At 42.9% G+C, this 18,467-nt stretch overlaps 1 protein-coding gene across 1 annotated transcript in view; it reads right to left on the reverse strand.

Annotated features, from left to right (window-relative positions):
• Positions 1-11,648: 11,648 nt before the first annotated feature.
• The window catches only part of LOC124799036, a 198,208-nt gene continuing 191,389 nt past the window's right edge, over positions 11,649-18,467 (reverse strand). The window contains exon 13 of the mRNA XM_047262573.1: positions 11,649-11,702. Coding sequence (XP_047118529.1) covers positions 11,659-11,702 — 44 coding nt within the window. The 3' untranslated portion in view covers positions 11,649-11,658. The remainder of the gene's footprint in view (positions 11,703-18,467) is intronic.

Raw genomic sequence — 18,467 nt, forward strand, 5'->3', positions numbered from 1 at the left:
ACTTCCCGGGTCACTGACCTATGTCATGAAATTACCACGATGAAAGGCATGGTGCGTGATAAGTCACCCATACCTTTTTGCCTGAGTAAAATGTGTGAGGCAACAAGCTCTTATAATAGAGTCAGTCGTGATGAAGCACTGGAGGTTAGCCCATTCACTGAATATTAGTTCGAATGGGTAGGGTCAGCACCCACTTTTACAGCGGTACTTTTAGAGGAAAGTCTTCTAGAGCACCGCCAGTTTAAATATTCCCTATGGAGAAGGGGGGACTGAAACTGCAGAAAATTGCAGTACATATGATCAGAACAGAAAAGCGTTCTTGGATAAATACTGGCCAGGATGCATACAAGAACGACTCCTAAAGGAAGTCTTCAATCCTGAAGTGTATAACACCAAACGAGATCGCCTCAGGATATGTTTTGAACAAAACATCAGCAAAAGGCGTACTTCTTATCAGTCCTTGATTCTACAGGTCTCACACAAGAGGATTTTAAGAACAACGATAGCAAGAGCGTTGCGCAGTCTGTGCCTTTCATTGGGCCTGCCAACGATCATGGTCATAATGATGAACATAGTGGCAACGCGGCAGCAGCGCATGCTGGTCTGGTAAACCCAAACAAGAATGTAAATATGCAGAATGCTCCGCATTTTTATTGTCGGCTGAAGAATAACAACAGTAGATATAGTCCGGCATATAACATGAATCTCAGTGGACCACTTGGCACTCAGAGGTAGCTGCATTAGGGCAATCAGTGGCCACCGAACATTGGGAACCAGTCGTAGCTTCAGAAGAATAATCACAGAAATAGACGGGTACCAAACGTGGGACCGCTCCGAGTTGGGTACAGCCACAAAGTTCACATAGCTGAGGTGACAGAGGAATGGCCCTCAGCTAAAGGCGAGACGTGAACGAGACGTAACCTCATTGAGCTACCCGATGATGGTCGCGGGATGTGATAGACGCATCAGTTCTAATGAACAGTTTTATCTGTGTAATGATGACATTGACATCCAACAGGAGTTATGTGATGAGTTTGAATCGTGCAGAGAACAGCAACTTATTTAAAAGAATATTGAGACAACTGGTCGTGCGGTAGCGTTCTCGCTTCCCACGCCCGGGTTCCCGGGTTCGATTCCCGGCGGGGTCAGGGATTTTCTCTGCCTCGTGATGACTGATTGTTGTGTGATGTCCTTAGGTTAGTTAGGTTTAAGCCATTTGAACCATTGAGACAACTAATGTGCTTACTCTGCTAGTTCAAAATTGTGCATTGTCTGGAGCTATTGGTGCCAGAGTTCAGAATGTAAATAGTTTTCGAGTGCGGAGCCAGAAGACGCGCATTTTTCATGGTCAGTGAACTGGCTGAAAACTGTTTTATCAGAATGGATTGCTTGCAAGATGATAGGTGGAAGGAGCATTGTTTTAGATTTATTGAGAAACAAGGCACAAAATGGCAGTTTCTGCCAAAGGGTAAAAATTAAGGCAGTGAAAGCCAAGGTGCTGTGTACTCAACAATTACCAACCCTGCTCTCGTACTGCACCAGATGTGCAATGTAACTCGACTGACATCCACAAGAAAAACCATGGAATTAGAATGCTTACGTGACTAACCGAGAGTGGAGCTAGGGGATTTATTATTATTATGTGCCTTTTTGTCCGTAAACCTGGAATCATAAAAGGATACCAGTATCATATGGAAGTGGTGCCCCATGAAACATAATGCAATAAAACATACTCCATCCTATGGACAAGAAGTGAGGTCGTGAAACGAGAAATTCAGAAGGTTTTTGTACGTGTCTTCTACTTTTAATGTTGAGTTTTCTATGATTTGTGCATGTGTGTGTGTGCGTGTGTGTTTATGTGTGTGTGTATGTGTGTGTAGTATGATGAACTTTTGTCTCCTGTTGAGAATCTCAAAATAAGCTTACAAATGAAGTATTCATCTGCTCTAGGATGAGATTAAAGCATTACTTGCACATTTCTATATGTTGTATGTACATCTATATGGTGGTTTCCTAAGATATTATTCGTAATCTATAAATGAAGCATGGTTGACAATGAGGACTTAAATTTTTGCACATATGTGTACAATCCATACACTGTCACAAGAGACAATTAGTTGACTTTTGCTTGTTAACATCTTGTAAATGTTTGTATAAATACCAAGTGAAAACATATGTGCTTTTATTTTGCATTTTCTTAAGAATATTTTTGCCATATGAACAGTTCTGCAAAAGAGGAAAGTGTCAAGTTGTGTGTTCAAAACACATACTTGCATAGTGAATGTGAATTAATGAGTGACCCACATTTTGAATCCAGTATGTAATTTCCGAGGAACTTCACGATCTTTTATGATGCACCAGTTAAATATATGGCATCTTCTAGCTGTAAAATGGAACTGTTGAGACCAGAATATTATCTATTCAAACAGCATGTATTACATATATAATTAAAGGCTAGATACCTCAGTTTTAAGGTATGCAAAAAGCAGAGTAAAAGCTTTCTAACATACCATTACACATGACGTGTTTTATACTTCTTAACTAGAATGAAATGATTTTCACTAGGACTGGTTAAGTGAATTCTTAATCTCCGCACATGTAAATAACCTAATGTCATGGCACTAGTTGTAAAGTTGGCCACGAATTGTTCACTGGATTTTGAACGTAATGGTGGTGAACGCTTTATGTTGTGACTTGTTTCCACTTTTCTTTCCGATTCGTTCTGAGGCATGTTAGTTTTTCTCCCATGCGGGTATAGAACAGTGGTGTCCTGAGTATTGAAGTAAGCAATTTTATTGTTTAAGTAAAAGATTCTTATCTGTAAGCATCAAGCCACTGAGTTAAATCACAGAAATATGGCCAAATTTTCCGGAAAAGGAGGGTTTTGTATATAATATACTAACTACTGTAAATTTGCATGATCTTTGCTATGACAAAAGGAATTTTATGATCCATGGAATTTAAAGATATAGAGTAATTACGGATTAAAAATGTGTGAACTTTTAGTGCTTCGTAGTAAAGCTCATGTTTACTTATGTACACGAAGCTCTTGCGAGTGATGTTATGAGGTCATGCTCAAGGACAAACATTTAAAATCATTTGGAGGCACAAGGTGAATGTGTACTCACCTCAGACAAACTGGAAGTAACGTATAATTGTGTGATTAATCCACGGATGCCTCCTATCTTCCGTGAAACTACCAGGTGATCTTAAATCCAAAAGCCAAAAAGCCAAGGACTTATACGCATACACGTGGGAACTGTACAATTGCAGCAAAGGAACTGAATTTCTGCCATGCATGCAGCCAACGATAGTGTTTGCTGCAGACACCATTGTTGTCTTGTGTCAATCTACAAGCCTCAGACACTAAAGTGAGAGCAGAATGTTGTATACTTTGTTATGAACTGTGAGAGACGGTTTAGTTTAAGGTACTGTAATACAGTAGGCTAACAGGGTTACCAGTTAGCAGTCTATGGAAAAAACAAGTTCCAGTTAATGCAGATTGCACTGATGTGTATATAAGTAAATTAAACTTTCTAATGAAATGTTTGTATTAACCAGATTCCATTCCAGGGCATTGTAGCGTATGTAAAGTCATGATTTGGTGTTGACTGTTTTATGTAGTCCTATGATGAGCGGTTTGACGATGAGTTGCCAGTCTTACCTGCGTGAGACCATCGGCTGTTTCCTGTAACTAAAACGCCAGGATTTGCGTCGGATCATCAAACGACATCGAGGTCACCCATTTGGTGCCAACTGACGTCAAACCTTCGCCTCGCATTCTCGCAGCCACACTGCAATTCTACGTCTGCCGATCGACCAATATCGATATACTTTTTCTTTGTATACAGACGTATAAGAAGAGAAACTTTAAAAGAAAATATGTAGTAACAAAGAAACATAGCTACCTTCAGCTGGTCAATTTGCATTTTAACAATCCAAATGCGTCATGCGGAAGTAACGTTATTAAATCTTACCAAAAATTTTATTGAAAACTGTGCAGTTTTTGTACACTAAGAAAACAAGTGTAACTGGATAAAGTTTTAAAATGTAGTCGTGAGCCATTAACATATAATCTTTCACTTGTCACTAATTTGTGTGAAATGGTCAAATGTGAACTGTGAGGCAAATGAGAATTTACAGCCGTCACTCTGGTTTTTGTTGGCTCTTTTCCCCGTGTGCTGCGAGCACATGGGGAGGGAGAGAACGTTGAAACTAGTTTTGCATGAACCATAAAAGGCTATTCACTTTTTTTAATTTGTCATCTAGCACTGAAGTGACTTAAAACCTGTATCAATCCAAGCGTACATGGCGCAACAGAGCTAGTCAAAATGAATATCAAATAATAATTGTAATTATAAGTTTTCTAGCCAGGCCTTAGTACGAATACTTTTACTCCTTCCATGGCGTATGAAGCTTTGGTTAAAAATTAACATGTATTATTTTGAAATTCACTACATCCCTGATGTGACTGGATTCCTGAAGAGTAGGCTGTTTGAGCCATAACTTCAAGCATCGAAAAGGACTATGTAGCATTATTTTTCTTTAGTTCAAATGGCTCTGAGCACTATGGGACTTAACTACTGAGGTCATCAGTCCCCTAGAACTTAGAACTACTTAAACCTAACTAACCTAAGGACATCACACACATCCATGCCCGAGGCAGGATTCGAACCTGCGACCGTAGCGGTCACGCGGTTCCAAACTGACGCGCTTAGAACCGCACGGCCACACCGGCCGGCATTTTTCTTTAGTGATATTTAAAATGCTAACCTGTGGGTAAAGTAAGGACAATGAGTTAATGTGTGTATTCTGTGGAATATTTTTCTTTCAGCAGGAAATTAGCGAACTCTTCTCTTGCAGAGACAGAAAGCATTCAGTTCACAAAAAAGCTTCCGTAATTCTGTTAAACGCTTATTTTATGCCACAGCTGACAAACGAAGAGACTGGTATTTAGATATCTTACCTTTTTCACTTGTGCAGTTCACAGATTTGAGATCGTCGAGAAAGGATGTGAGCTGTGTAAACCATGAATTGCTGACTAATAATAATGTTATTGATTACATGTAGTTGGGTATATTATATTCTAATCATCTACCTTCATTATCTGCTCGTCATAAAAGTGATTTTTTATTGTGTTTTATGACTTTTTCAGAGACCGAATGAAAGGAGTTGGAAGCGAATTGTTCGATGATAAAAGGACCAAACACTGTTTTCGTTCATTCATTAATTCTTCTATAATAGAAGACAGAACCACCCCCTGAGATTGATATGCCGATCATTTCTTTTGCGTTATGTAATTTCATGCGTAAGATCTGTTCTTGATTGATCTGTCATGCGTCATTGAACAATCACATCAACCAGTGTACTCACTGGCTTGGTACAGCCCCAGATATAATTGTTTTATCTGGTAAATGAAAATCTTAAGTCCAGATTAATCAACTGGTTTGCACTACTTGGTGCTTTCAAAAGAAATTTTACGCCATCGTCATTGTAACATGCTTTCTTGCCACGACATTTGGATTGTGCGAAGCTTTATACTCTTCGCAATACTCTGCAGTGTCGCTTATTGAAGAACTTTCATTAGAATGTATCAATATACGAAGTAAGAAAACTTCTCACTAGGTCATCTAATTAACCATGATGGCATGAAGATCGAAGACTGGTATATGAAGTCTGTGATTTCACGCTGCTACGAACAGAGAACCCACTGTAGTCATTTTAGGGTTATGTAAATATCATAGGAAATTTGTAAAGGGATTTGCCGAGGTTGCCACACTATTAAAGCATTTGTCGAAGAAGGATTGAATTTTCAGTGGACATCTGACCGTCATTCCGCATTTAAGGGATTAAAAAAGGCCTAAAACTTGTCCTATGTTAGTATTTTCAAATTACGGAAAAGCGTGATGCAAAAACTCAGGTGATGGGATGCGTTTTGTGTCTGGAAGTGGATAGCAATGAGCCACCAGCAGCGGATGCATCAAGGCAGTTAAATAGAGCGAAACAGAATTGCTCAAGTACGGAGATGGAGATGTTTAGCCTAAGCTACGTATCACTTACTTTGTCACTTGTTTGATATGAAATTCGTAGTTCTAGTAGATCATGCAGCATTAAGGTTACTATTAGGACTGAAAAATCCATCACACAGATTGACTCGATGGGCATTAAAATTAAGTGAATCTGACTTTGAGGAAGTGCACAGATTCGGCAGGAAGCATGGCAGTATGGATTGTTTGAGCAGAAAAATTGGGATCATACAAGCGCCAAACTCTTAAAAAGTAACAAAAGGCACAGACCGCTTATGTCGACTACCAGTTATTCAAAACGCAATTGCTCTTCCTTATGCGAGATGCGCTACTGTTCAGGCCACATGTCATGGTAACTGCATCAATAAAGGAAGAAGTATTAAAAGAAGGTCGTGATCACGTGTTAACAGCACTTGAAGGGCAGATAACAACAGACCATAGAGTAGTTGAATGGTTTTGGTGGAGATTCCAAAGATAGGAAGTTGAGAGGTACCGCTTCGAAGAGTACTGGAGGCGTACAAGCTGTGCGAAATGGTGGGGATGGATATATTGAGTCTTAACTGCACACTGGCGGATAACCGCTACATGTTAACCGTCATAGGAAAGTTTTTACGTGACGAAGCGATGATTGCCGTCCCAAATCAACAAACGAGTATTGTAGCATAAGCAGTTGTGAACAACTAGTTATTGACGTTTGGCATCCCCAACACAATACTTACAGATTAGGGCGGCAACTTCATGTTGTAGTCTGGGATGTTCCATTAATGGACCTTCATGTGATTCAAGCCACCAACAGCTCTACAACCAACGTCCCGGCGCGGAAGCAGCACCATTTCCTCACCTACAGGCGGCCTATTGCTTCGCCACTGTCAAGAGTCAGCTCTCAGTCTCAACAACACAAACTAAAACGCCAGATACGGAAATGCAAGTTGACAGTGGTGTACGACTACAAGAACTTAATGCTCTCTGCGGCTACAATTAGGTAACACCTCCGTTTCCCGGAGCAGAAAGTTACGGAATTTATTACGGCGATATTTGTACCTCAGGAGTAAGTTGCCGCTAAATGCTGTGTACACACAGTCCGATGAAGGCATCAATACGACAGCAAATAACAGGTCAAGCAAATGAACAGTTTATAAATTATATATTACGTAGCATCTGTTCCCGAAAGAACAGATACCATTGATGACCGTGCAGCTTCTCTAGAATGAAATGATAATTAAATAGACACCCTAGCTGTAAACAGGCGTTGATATACATCATTGGGGACATGTTGAAAATGTGTGTCCCGACTGGGACTCGAACCCGCGATCTCCTGCTTACGTGGCAGACTCTCTATCCATCCGAGCCACTGAGGGTACAGAGTATAGTGTGCCTGCAGGGACTTATCCCTTATCCCTATATTCATAGTGCGCCTAATAGATGTAGTGGTGTGGACATGTTGGGAATGTGGGTCTTACGGGGAGCGTGCAAGGGATAAGCCCCTGCAGGCGTACTATACTCTGTGGACTCGGTGGCTCGAATGGACGTCCACGGCTCGTGGCCTAGCGTTCCGCTTTAGACGTCGTGCAGTGTGGACGTGCCTAGTCTTCCGCTCCGCCGTAGCGTTACGTATAGTGGACTATCGTTTTTGTTTATGTGTTGTGTTGCAACTTCTGTGAGTGTTTCTCCGTCGTTGTTTCGTACCTTGTGTTTTTTTCTGTCCTTCTTTCAGTGTTTTTTGTGTAGCGGTTTCGACCGCATATTTTGAAAATGTCGTCCCAGGTTATTCCTCGTCAGGCTACAGTTAGTTTTGCTTTTGACAAGTCAACCCGCCATGTGCAACCTAGTTCTCTTGAGATTCATGATTGGTTGGTAGATACCTTTGGTGTTCATTCGGATCAGGTGCACACTGCTTATTTTGATACCGAACTGTATGTTTTCTTTGTTAAGTTTATGGACCCACTTCAGGTTGATAAAATTCTTTCTAAATACGGTCATCAAGTTCTCTTTCGGCATCGGGATGATTCTGTAAGTACCGTGCTGCTTTCCAATGCTTCCATTACGTACACCAGTGTTCGTGTTTACAACCTTCCACCGGAGGTGGATAATGTCTATCTTAAGGAGGGTCTACAGAAGTATGGTGATGTAAAGAGCATTCGCCTTGAACGCTGGTCAAGCCAACATCGCCTGCAATGTTACAGTGGTATTCGTTCAGTCGAAATGCACGTTAAGCAGAATATTCCATCTCACCTGCAGATCGGTGGATATCGTGTCCATGTAACATATAGTGGTCAGGTTGGCACCTGTTTTTTGTGCAATGAAAGTGGTCACGTGCGTACCGACTGTCCGCGGAGAGTTTTTGTTTTAAAAAATTCTCTCGAACAGCGTCGCAAATTAACGGTCGCTGACCTCGTTGCAGGTGGTTCTGCTCTTGGTGTAGCACAGTCCAGTGGTAGTAGCGCCCCGCCACAGGTTTTGCGCACCCCTGACACAGAATTTCCTCCTTTGCGTGCTAAATCTGATGTTGTTCCGTCTGTCCCTCAGGTGGGTGTGCCACTTTTGAATAATAAGAGGCGTCGCCCACACGATGGAAATAGTACGGATGAGGATCTCCCTGAGATGCCCCAGTCCGAGCGACCGGCATCCTCCGAGCCACTGTGTACTGTAGCTGCTCCCTGCCCTCCTGAGGTAGCGGTTCCGGTGGCGGCTGCTGGCGCCCCTCCGGCCTCCGACGCAGCTTCTCTCGAGTCGGGTCGTCGGTCGGGCCTGTTGGCGCCGTCTTCCGAACCGACTTCGCTGTCACAACAAGTGGAGCCGCGACAACTTCCTGCTTCGCTGCCCCATACCTCTGCCAGCGGAGCTGCTCCGCTTCCTTCCAACTTTGCGGCCTCGGACCTTCCTGTTCACGTTTCGCCTCCGTGCAGTCCATGTTTGCCGGAAGCTAGTGCAGGTGTTGACCATTCCGTTTTGTCGGATGTTTCCCCCGCGACCCCGGATCCCGCATGTGGACCGGCGCGGGTGGTGTCGGATACAGAACTTGACCTTCCTACGTCACCGGCGGCTGAAGCTTCCTTGCCCGTCAGCCGACGCAAGTTACGCGTTCAGCCGAACGTTAATGCTGTTCGTAAAAACCGAAACGTAAGGGATCCGCGGAACGGGGTAGCAGTCCCCCTCCCTCGGATGCCTCCGTCACCCCTGCTATGGACTGTGACGCTGGTGCGTCGGTGTAGGTGATTTGTTTTCTCGCTTTTCTCTCTATGGTTCAAGCATACACCTTTCTTACCTTAAATGTTAACCGTATTGAGTCCGACGTTCGCATTGCCTCTTTGCGGCAGTTTATTTACGACGCCTGTGCGGACGTAGTGTTTTTGCAGGAAGTGTTGTTTTCTGATCTCTCTCTACCTGGATTTCAAACTGTTTTTAATGTCGCGCCGGAATATTCAACAGGAACTGCTCTTTTCTTTCGAGAGGGCATTCCTATTACTGACATTGAATTCCTTGACTCTGGCCGTGGGATTGGTTGTCGTCTTTTTGATCTCCGCCTCGTTGTTTTGTATGCCCCCTCTGGTTCGGGTCACACTGTGGCTCGGTCGCGCTTTTATAAAGAAGAGCTTATTTATCTTTTGCGCCAGAGTCCTCGGAGTCTCCTGCTCGGAGGCGATTTTAATTGTGTTTTACGCCCTGAAGACCAATCCCCCAATTTTAATTATTGCCGTGATTTACATGACTTAGTTCGTACGATGCATCTGCGTGATGTTTGGGAACACAAATATCCAACCCTGGTGAAATATACGTTTTTTACCGCGTCCTCATGCAGTAGACTCGACAGATTCTATTTATCTGATTTTTTATGGGATAAAATTCTTTCTGTCGATGTTATTCCTACTAGTTTTTCTGACCATTGTGCTTTTACTGCAACTGTAAATCTTAGTCACCAACCTGCAAAACTTTATCGTTCCCAGTGGATGTTAAATGTTTCCCACCTTGCCGACAGTGCTATGGATGATGTTATAAGTGGCGTGTGGGAGCGATGTCTTCGCTCTGTCCCGCGATACCCCTCCTTGCTGGTTTGGTGGACTGCGTTTGCCAAGCCCAAGATTCGTCAGACTTTGATTTTTTACTGTGCTGCAAGGGCGCGTGATTTTAAGAACACGTATGAATATTACTACTCTGTCCTGCGTGAACTATATGACGCGGCGGGTACCTCTCCTCTGCGGATCCATGATGTTCGTCGTATTAAAGCCCAGCTCTTGAGCCTTAAACGACGACAGATGGATGGTCTGCGAGTTAAGTCGAAACCTCACTCTCTTGTTGAAGGTGAACTGACATCCTTGTACCACCTGCTACGGCATCAGACTCGTCGTCGTCGCTCCTTCATCTCTTCTCTTATGGTGGATGATGGACGGCAGCTTATTGCACAGGAGGAAATGGTTCGTGCTCTCCATCAGTATTACGCTAGTCTCTATTCTGCCGATGATTCTGGTGAGTCTCTTTCGGATGACGTCCTTGGGGATCTAGCTGCGACGATCACGCCTGAAGCGAACGGCGAATTTCTCCGGGAATTCCAGGTAGATGATGTTTTCGATTTTATTGCTCGCTCTCCGTCCAGTAAATCGCCGGGTCCAGACGGCCTGCCTAAAGAATTTTATCTCCGTTTTTGGCCTCTTTTGGGTGGCATTTTTACGCAGATTTTAAATGAGATTGTCAGGGGAATGGATGTGCCTGCCGATTTTAAAGTAGGGAAAATTGTTTTAATTCCGAAGTCCTCTGGTCGTTTATCTGCTGCCAATCTTCGTCCGCTCACATTGCTGAATTTTGACAAAAAAAAAAAAAAAAACTAGCGGTAGCGTTCTTGCTTCCCGCGCACGGGGTCCCGGGTTCGATTCCCGGCGGGGTCAGGGATTTTCTCTGCCTCGAGATGACCGGGTGTTGTGTGTCTTTCATCATCATTATAGCCGGCACGGTAGCTCAGCGTGTTCGGTCAGAGAGTTAGCTACCCTCTGTAATAAAAAAACTGAGTTAATGGATCAACGACGAACTGAAACGGATGTCTTGCGACGTCCGCCCCGATTAGATGCAACGAACTAAAAAACGAACAAAATGAGATTTAAAAAATGGATAGAGCGTCTGCCATATAAGCAGGAGATCCCGGGTTCGAGTCCCGGTCGGGGCACACATTTTCAAAATGTCCCCAATGATGTATATCAACGTCTATTTGCAGCTAGGGTGTCGATTTAATTATCATTTCAGCTTATAAATTCACCAAATGACAGGACGACTGACAAGATTTCCAAGGATCTGAATGTTTCAAAGTAAGTGCTTCGCATAATTGAAGAGCATATTATAGGAAAATAAAAATACTCTGTTATTTTTATTTCATTCTTAGATTAACAGACGAGCACTTGGGCTGCTTTCTCCCGTTGCTCGAAAATGGAATCTTAACTTCAGTTTTAAGTGAAAATCAAAATACATTTGGAGAAAAGACTGGACGTCATATACTCAAAGTTTAATCATGTCGTTCTTACAGAAGTGTATAGCATACATTAGCCATGTTTTTGAAAAAAATAGATTTGCTAATAGTTCTTAGAATTAGTTTAGCCTTAAAAGCGATGTGTCATGAAAACTTCGTCAGTTACGTCGCTCTGCTTACTCAGTCTTCTTCCATGAGTTTCTTAGCCTCGGCTAAGTTTTCATCTGAAAAAAGAGAAATATCATTAATGAATGCTCATTGAGGTCTTGCAGTGGAAATCAAGCATTCGTTGTATAGCTCAAAAGTTAGAAGTTTCATTTATGTGTATTTCATACCTTTTTCTGTAATAAAGTCTAATACTCTCTAAATGCTACAGAATATTACAGTTGAATTTTATTTATAAATGGTATCCAGCCGACTTGTTACCGTAACCGCATGGGGTTACTGACGCCGATTTTTTTTAGGTTAGGATCACCATTTTGCCTGATTTGGAATACGTAATGCGTAATCTCAAGAAAATTGTGTACTTTTTGAGTGTGAGTAACTTCCAAAGTCGCAAACGCTGTAAACAGTTCGTTATGAGTAACTTTCCAAGTCGCAAACGGTTTGAACAGTTCGTTTGAATAAAATTCTTGATTTTATAACCAAATAGCTGTATAGTTCGAGATCTGACTCCCAGTCAGAAAGCTTGACATAAATCCAGAAAAACAATCCTAATATTATCTACAAGAGTTTTTATTAGATTCATTATCCCAATAATTGTCATAATCCTCGCAACAACTCTATCAAAAAAAAAACTATTTATGACCAAGAAAAAAGACTACCATTTGAATCACGGAATTTTTTTTGAAAATATCCAAATACCTCTGTAGAAAATGCTGCAATGAGAACATGAATTTCCCCGCTCGAATTGTTTACCATTTATAAACGATTATCAAAGTTCTTACGGAAGATACCACAAACTGGTAGCAGTAGTTTAATCCAAGAAATAGGTGTCCAATTGTTTTTCGTATATGCAAATTGCTGCTCGTTATTTTCCAGACTGTCAAACCCGGTGATGGCATTTGAAATAAAATTATTGTCGCCTCCCCTTATCAATAATTTACTGCATTGAACAATTTTTTTACAGGACAGACTTGCGTGAAGTGTTAAGAACCACAGGGCATGGAGCTATGAGCTTTGATGGGCCTTAAATGCCACGCCGAAAGGTTCCGTCTATGTCTGTCAGATGACAGCATTACTTAGCTGAAACTCAGAAGGCCGCTGAAATGCTAACGGCTTGGAATAATTATAGTTCTTACAGCTCTGAAGTACCTTTTTTTTAACTCATGTACACTGAGGTGACAAAAATCTTGGATAGCTCCTAACATCGCGTCTGGACGTTCTTTTGCGCGGCGTAGTGCAGTAACTCGACGTGGCATGTATTTAACAAATCATTGGAAGTCGACCCCCCCCCCCCCTCCCCAGAAATATTTAGCCATGCTGCCTCTATAACCGTCCATGATTGCGAAAGCGTTGCCGGAGCAGGATTTTGTGCACGAACATATCTCTCTATAATGTCCCATAAATGTTAGATGGGATTCATGACGGGCTATGGTGATGGTCAACTCATTTGCTTGAATTGTCCAGAATCTTCTTCGAACCAATTGCGAACAATTATGGCCCGGTGACATGACTTCGTTGTTTGAGAACATGAACTCCATGAATGGCTGAAAATGGTCTCCAAGTAGCCGAACATAACCATTTCCAGTCTATGATCGGCCCAGCTGGGTCAGAGGATCGAGTCCATTCCGTGTAAACACAGACCACGCCATTATGGAGCCACCACTAGTTTGCACAGTGCCTTGTTGACAACTTGGGTCCATGGCTTCGTGCGGTCTGAGCCACACTAGAACCCTATCATCAGCTCTTACCCACTAAAATCGGGACTCATCTGACTGAGCCACGGTTTTCCAGTCGCCTGGGGTCCAATCGATATGGTCACGAGCCCAGAAGAGACGCTGCAGGTGATGTGCTATTTGCAGAAGTTCCAGCGTCGGTCGTCTGCTGTCACAGCCCACTGACGCTAAAATTCACAGCATTGTCCTAACGAATGCGTTTACCGCACATCTCACACGGATTTCTGCGGTTATTTCACGTATCATCGTTTGTCAGTTGTCACTGACAACTCTACGCAGACTCCTCCGCTCTCGGTCGCTAAGTTAAGGCCGTCGGCCTCTGCGTTGTTTGTAGTGAGAGTTAATGCCTGGTATTCTCGGCTCACTCTTGACACTGTGGAGCTCGGAATATTGGATTCCCTAACGATTTCCGAAATGGAATGTCCTATGCGTCTAGCTCCAACTACCTTTCGGTTTTCAAGGTCTATTAATTTGCGTTGAGCGGTCATAATCACTTCGGGAATCATTTTACATGAATTACCTGAGTACGAATGGCAGCTCCGCCAATGCACTGCCCTATAATCCTTTGAGTACCCGACACCATCGTCATCTGTATATGTGTATATCGCTATCCCATGCCTTTTTCACGTCAGTGTGTGTAGGTCATCATCATCCTCTTGGACAGTTTCCACCCTCTGGCCGGGTCTGTATGCAACATAGGCCTCTCCATCGTCTTCTGTCTTGCCACCATCTCTCCGTCTTCACCTTGGCCCAGTCTTCCCCTTTCTTCTGGACGCATTCCTCTACTCCTTTCAGCCATCTGGCTCGCGGTCTTCCTCTTGGTCTCTTTCCTTCCAGTTTCATCTAGTGTATCCTCCTGGGTATCCTCTTCTCCTCCATTCTCTTAACGTGTCCATACCATCTCAGCCTTGATTTCTCTCTCTCCTCCTGAAATGGTTCCACCGTCATTAACTCTCTGATCGTCTCATTTCTTGCCGGCCGAAGTGGCCGTGCGGTTCTAGGCGCTGCAGTCTGGAACCGCGAGACCGCACGGGCATGGATGTGTGTGACGTCCTTAGGTTAGTTAGATTTAACTAGTTCTAAGTTCTAGAGGACTAATGACCTCAGAAGTTGAGTCCCATAGTGCTCAGAGCCATTTGAACCATCGTCTCATTTCTTAACCCGTCTATCTCTGTCCCTCCAATACTGTTTCTCAAGAATTTCATCTCACTAGCTTGTATTTCCCTTTTCTCTCTTCCTTTCATAACCCACGTTTCTGATGCATATATCAGGATCGGGACATAGTATGACCGGTATATAACCTTTTTACTGATTTCGGGTACATCCTTGCTCCATATCAGGCTTCACACACTCTTCCGAAATGCTTCTGCTTTTCTCCCCCGCTCGTTTATCTCTCTGTCGTTTCCTCCATCTTCCTGTATCAGGCTTCCTAGGTACTTGAAAACTCTCCTTTCACCTCAGCCTTTCCCCACCAACTGTTATTCCAGTTGTTTCTCTCCCATTCTTTCTCGTTCTGATAACCATCTCACTCTTACTTATGCTAAATTTCACCCCATATTCTTGTACTGTTCGTTCCCATACGTCCAACTGGTCTTCCTCCTCCTTATTCCCCCAAATCATCAGATCATCTGCAAGTATTTGCATCAAATGTCTAAGATAACAGATCAAGTCATGCGGAACACTTTTTTTAAGTGTTCAGTGACACTTACCGACTGTTCTAAAGAGACGACCCTGACACGTCGAAATTTCATCGAACTATCAGTGTCTAATAATCGAGTGTGCTGCATGCTACTACCTACCACAGTAGGTTGATAGAATGATTTTCAATAAGAAAAACTTAAGAACGAGTGTCTCTATGTGGAGAAAGATATTTTTGAAGTGAGTCAGGAACTTGAATTTTGATGAGCCTTCCTCTTGACATGTGAAGCAGATGACTGTATTAGAGGCAACACTCACTGCATACGCGCGTTGCACATTACCCATGCCACCCCGCCTCTCAATTGGAAATTTATGGAAAGGTCTGTGGGACCAAATTGCTGAGGTCATCGGTCCCTAGGCTTACACACTACTTAATCTACCTTAAACTAACTTACGCTAAGGACAACACACACACCCATGCCCGAGGGAGCAATCGAACCTCAGACAGGGGCATCCGCGCGAACCGTGACAAGGCGCCCCAAATCGCACGGTTACCCCGCGCGGCTGCCGCCTCTCGGGGGCATAACCAACACAAAAGCATGCCTAGCGTCACTGGGGCGTGGCAGCTAACACTTTGTCTCTAGTAAAAGTCGTTCTCCATGACTGATCTATCACCCCTAGACGTTTGATGTAAACACTTTGAAACGGCCTGTTATTAATTTCAAATGCTTAAACAAATCTGTATGTAGGGTGTCTAATAAATAATGCGACAAACGTCGAGGGGTTATAGAGGGCGTCTTGAGGATACTAATCGAGGATAGCAACCCGTATCCAGAAATGTCATCCAACGATGCTGCAGAGCGTAGAAGTTATAGGCATCGGCACTTGCCAGTAGGCCACCCCTCCAGCAGCAAATACGACTTTGTACACTGAAGGATCATAGGCGGAATGTGTCACAAAGTTGTTTATTATTCAATGATCGCAACTGATTGCTACGATCGCCGGTGTAGAAGATGGAGCTAGCTGCTGCGTAGAAAGGCTTTACCGAGGGGATATTTTCCACCCACAAGGAGAGTGCAATGCTCTGTTGCCTTCGTGGTTGCCAGTTTTGGACATTGGTTTCCATCCAAAGTTTATTTTTCTCATGGAACCATCTAAAATCTACCATGTTTTTCGGTATACAGGAGAAAAATAAAATGCAGAAGCAAACCCATGTCCACGACTGTCATCCACCGAGGTAACAGAGCATCGTATTCATAGGAGACAAGCATTGTCTTGGCAGCAGCTAGGTCTATCTTCTTCACTAGCGATCGTAGAAATCAGTTGCAAATTACTGAATAACAACGAACACTACGAGACGTTCCACCTATGGTCCGTCAGCATATAAAGTCACGTTTGCTGTTGAAGGGGTGGGCTAATGGCAGGCGCCGGTGCCTATAACTTCTACGCTCTGTAGCGTCGTTGGATGAAATTTCTGGAGGAGGGTACCTATCCACGATTTCTTCCTCAAGAAACTCTCTACAACATGTCGAAGTTTGTCATTACTTTCCTGGGACACCCTTAAGCTTAGATTCTTTATCAGTTACAAGTTAGATTCCTGAACAGCCTCTACTCTGTTCTTTGAACGTAACATTTCACCACCTGTGTTAAAAATATCTGAATAACAACATTTCACCTACTATTTTTTTTTTTTTTTTTGATCTGACCAAGGAAATTCGACAGTGAAAATCACAAAATTCTTTTGGATAATCTTTAAGGTTAGTTTTGTAGGTTAACAGTTGGTGCTGAAAGGCAAAATGAACACAACAACATACAGCTCAATGAAAGGACAATCTATAAGTTTCTTCTTTAATTTAATCTTCTTTCCACAAGAAATACTGCAGGAATATTTACTCCGATATCACCATAGAAGGAATGACGCACTCAACCAAGGTTCGCTGCTACAACGCATGTAAAACAGATCACATTTTTGGCATGCTTCAGAAATCATCACTTCAAGTGTAGAAAACAGATCAAGACACACTTTAAAATGCAGACTAGGTGGTTCACTGCTCAAGAATAGATATTAGATGACGCAGAGTCTTTCATTTACTTCTGCACTGAAATTAGATCATACAAAGTAAATCCTTTGAGAAAACAAAAAGTAAAAATTACGTTTCCAGGATATTAATCACTGATAGTTCCTATACTACAGAATAAACATTCAAAAGTGGTGCAGCTGATTAATGACACGCGGAATGCAGTAAGAACTTCACATTTCAGAACAGCAGTCGTAGTAAAAGCTGCTTGGTAAATTCTTGCAGTCAAGAGAATCACAAATGTAATAGTCTTGAAGTATACCAACAGGAAGTGATATGATGGGACGTAGGTTTCTTTTTATACGGGCATCCATTCCCAAAAGACATTAGAACAATAATGGCGACTATGATGACAAGTGACGCATATCATTGCCATGTACTGCGTATCAGAACAACATCGTCGAGAGTAAAGTCTGGTCAACAAGGGATGTGTCGCTACCTTATTTCCAGAATAGATCTCGAGATTCTGCTGTGTCTCCAGCCCGAAGCTTATATTCCTTTGAACAAACAGCATTATAGATTATTATACTCGTTTTCGTCAGTAAACTTCATTATTACTTATATTCTTCATTCTTCTTTTTCTTTTTCCGTCCCGCATCTTCGCCGCTCCGTCCCCCCTCCCACCCCTCCCCCGCCACCCCCTGCGAAGAATGAATGTGTGTACCCCAAGTGTCTGCGTGTAGTGTTATTTACGTGAAACTGTAGGAAAGTTTTCTAAATGTTTGCGCATCGTGTAACCTAGGAGGGACTGGGGTACCAACTTGGTATTCTCCTACTGGGATGTGGGAAACCACCTAAAATCCACAATCAGGCTGGCCGGTACATCGACCTCGTTGCAAATCCGCCTGGTGGATTCTACTCGGACCGGCGCACCTCCCCGTCTCGGAAGCGACGTTTTAACACGTACTGCTATCCGGCAGTTTGCTACTAACATTATTGTTTTAAATACATCACTAAAGGGTGCAAAATATTATCGGCAAATTTAGCTATTAAGTGTTTTTATGTACAATGTCTCGGAAAAATGTGATGTTGCTCCCGAAATAGCCGTAAATCTGGTGTTTATCTTAATATACAAACCGTAGTTATAGCTGGTTAAATTGCGCAAATTGGTTGAGTAGACTGCCTATTTCAAATTTTACAGTCATCTCAGAAAAGTACCTAGTGTGGTGTACAGTGTTGCTGTTGGATCAACACTGGCATATCTGCAGATAGAGTGCCAGGAGTAGGAGTTTATTTAATGTCGGGTTCTGACAAAGTTTCAGCGACAAAACGGTTCGCAGCAGCTTTCGAGATGGAAAGTTGCTATTTTAAACTCGCTGAGACCGGTCGGTGAACACTTTGTGAGGTGAACTTTCCGGGCGTCCACTGACTGGAA

This window comes from Schistocerca piceifrons, chromosome 5 (assembly GCF_021461385.2).
Source record: "Schistocerca piceifrons isolate TAMUIC-IGC-003096 chromosome 5, iqSchPice1.1, whole genome shotgun sequence".
NCBI lineage: Eukaryota > Metazoa > Arthropoda > Insecta > Orthoptera > Acrididae > Schistocerca > Schistocerca piceifrons.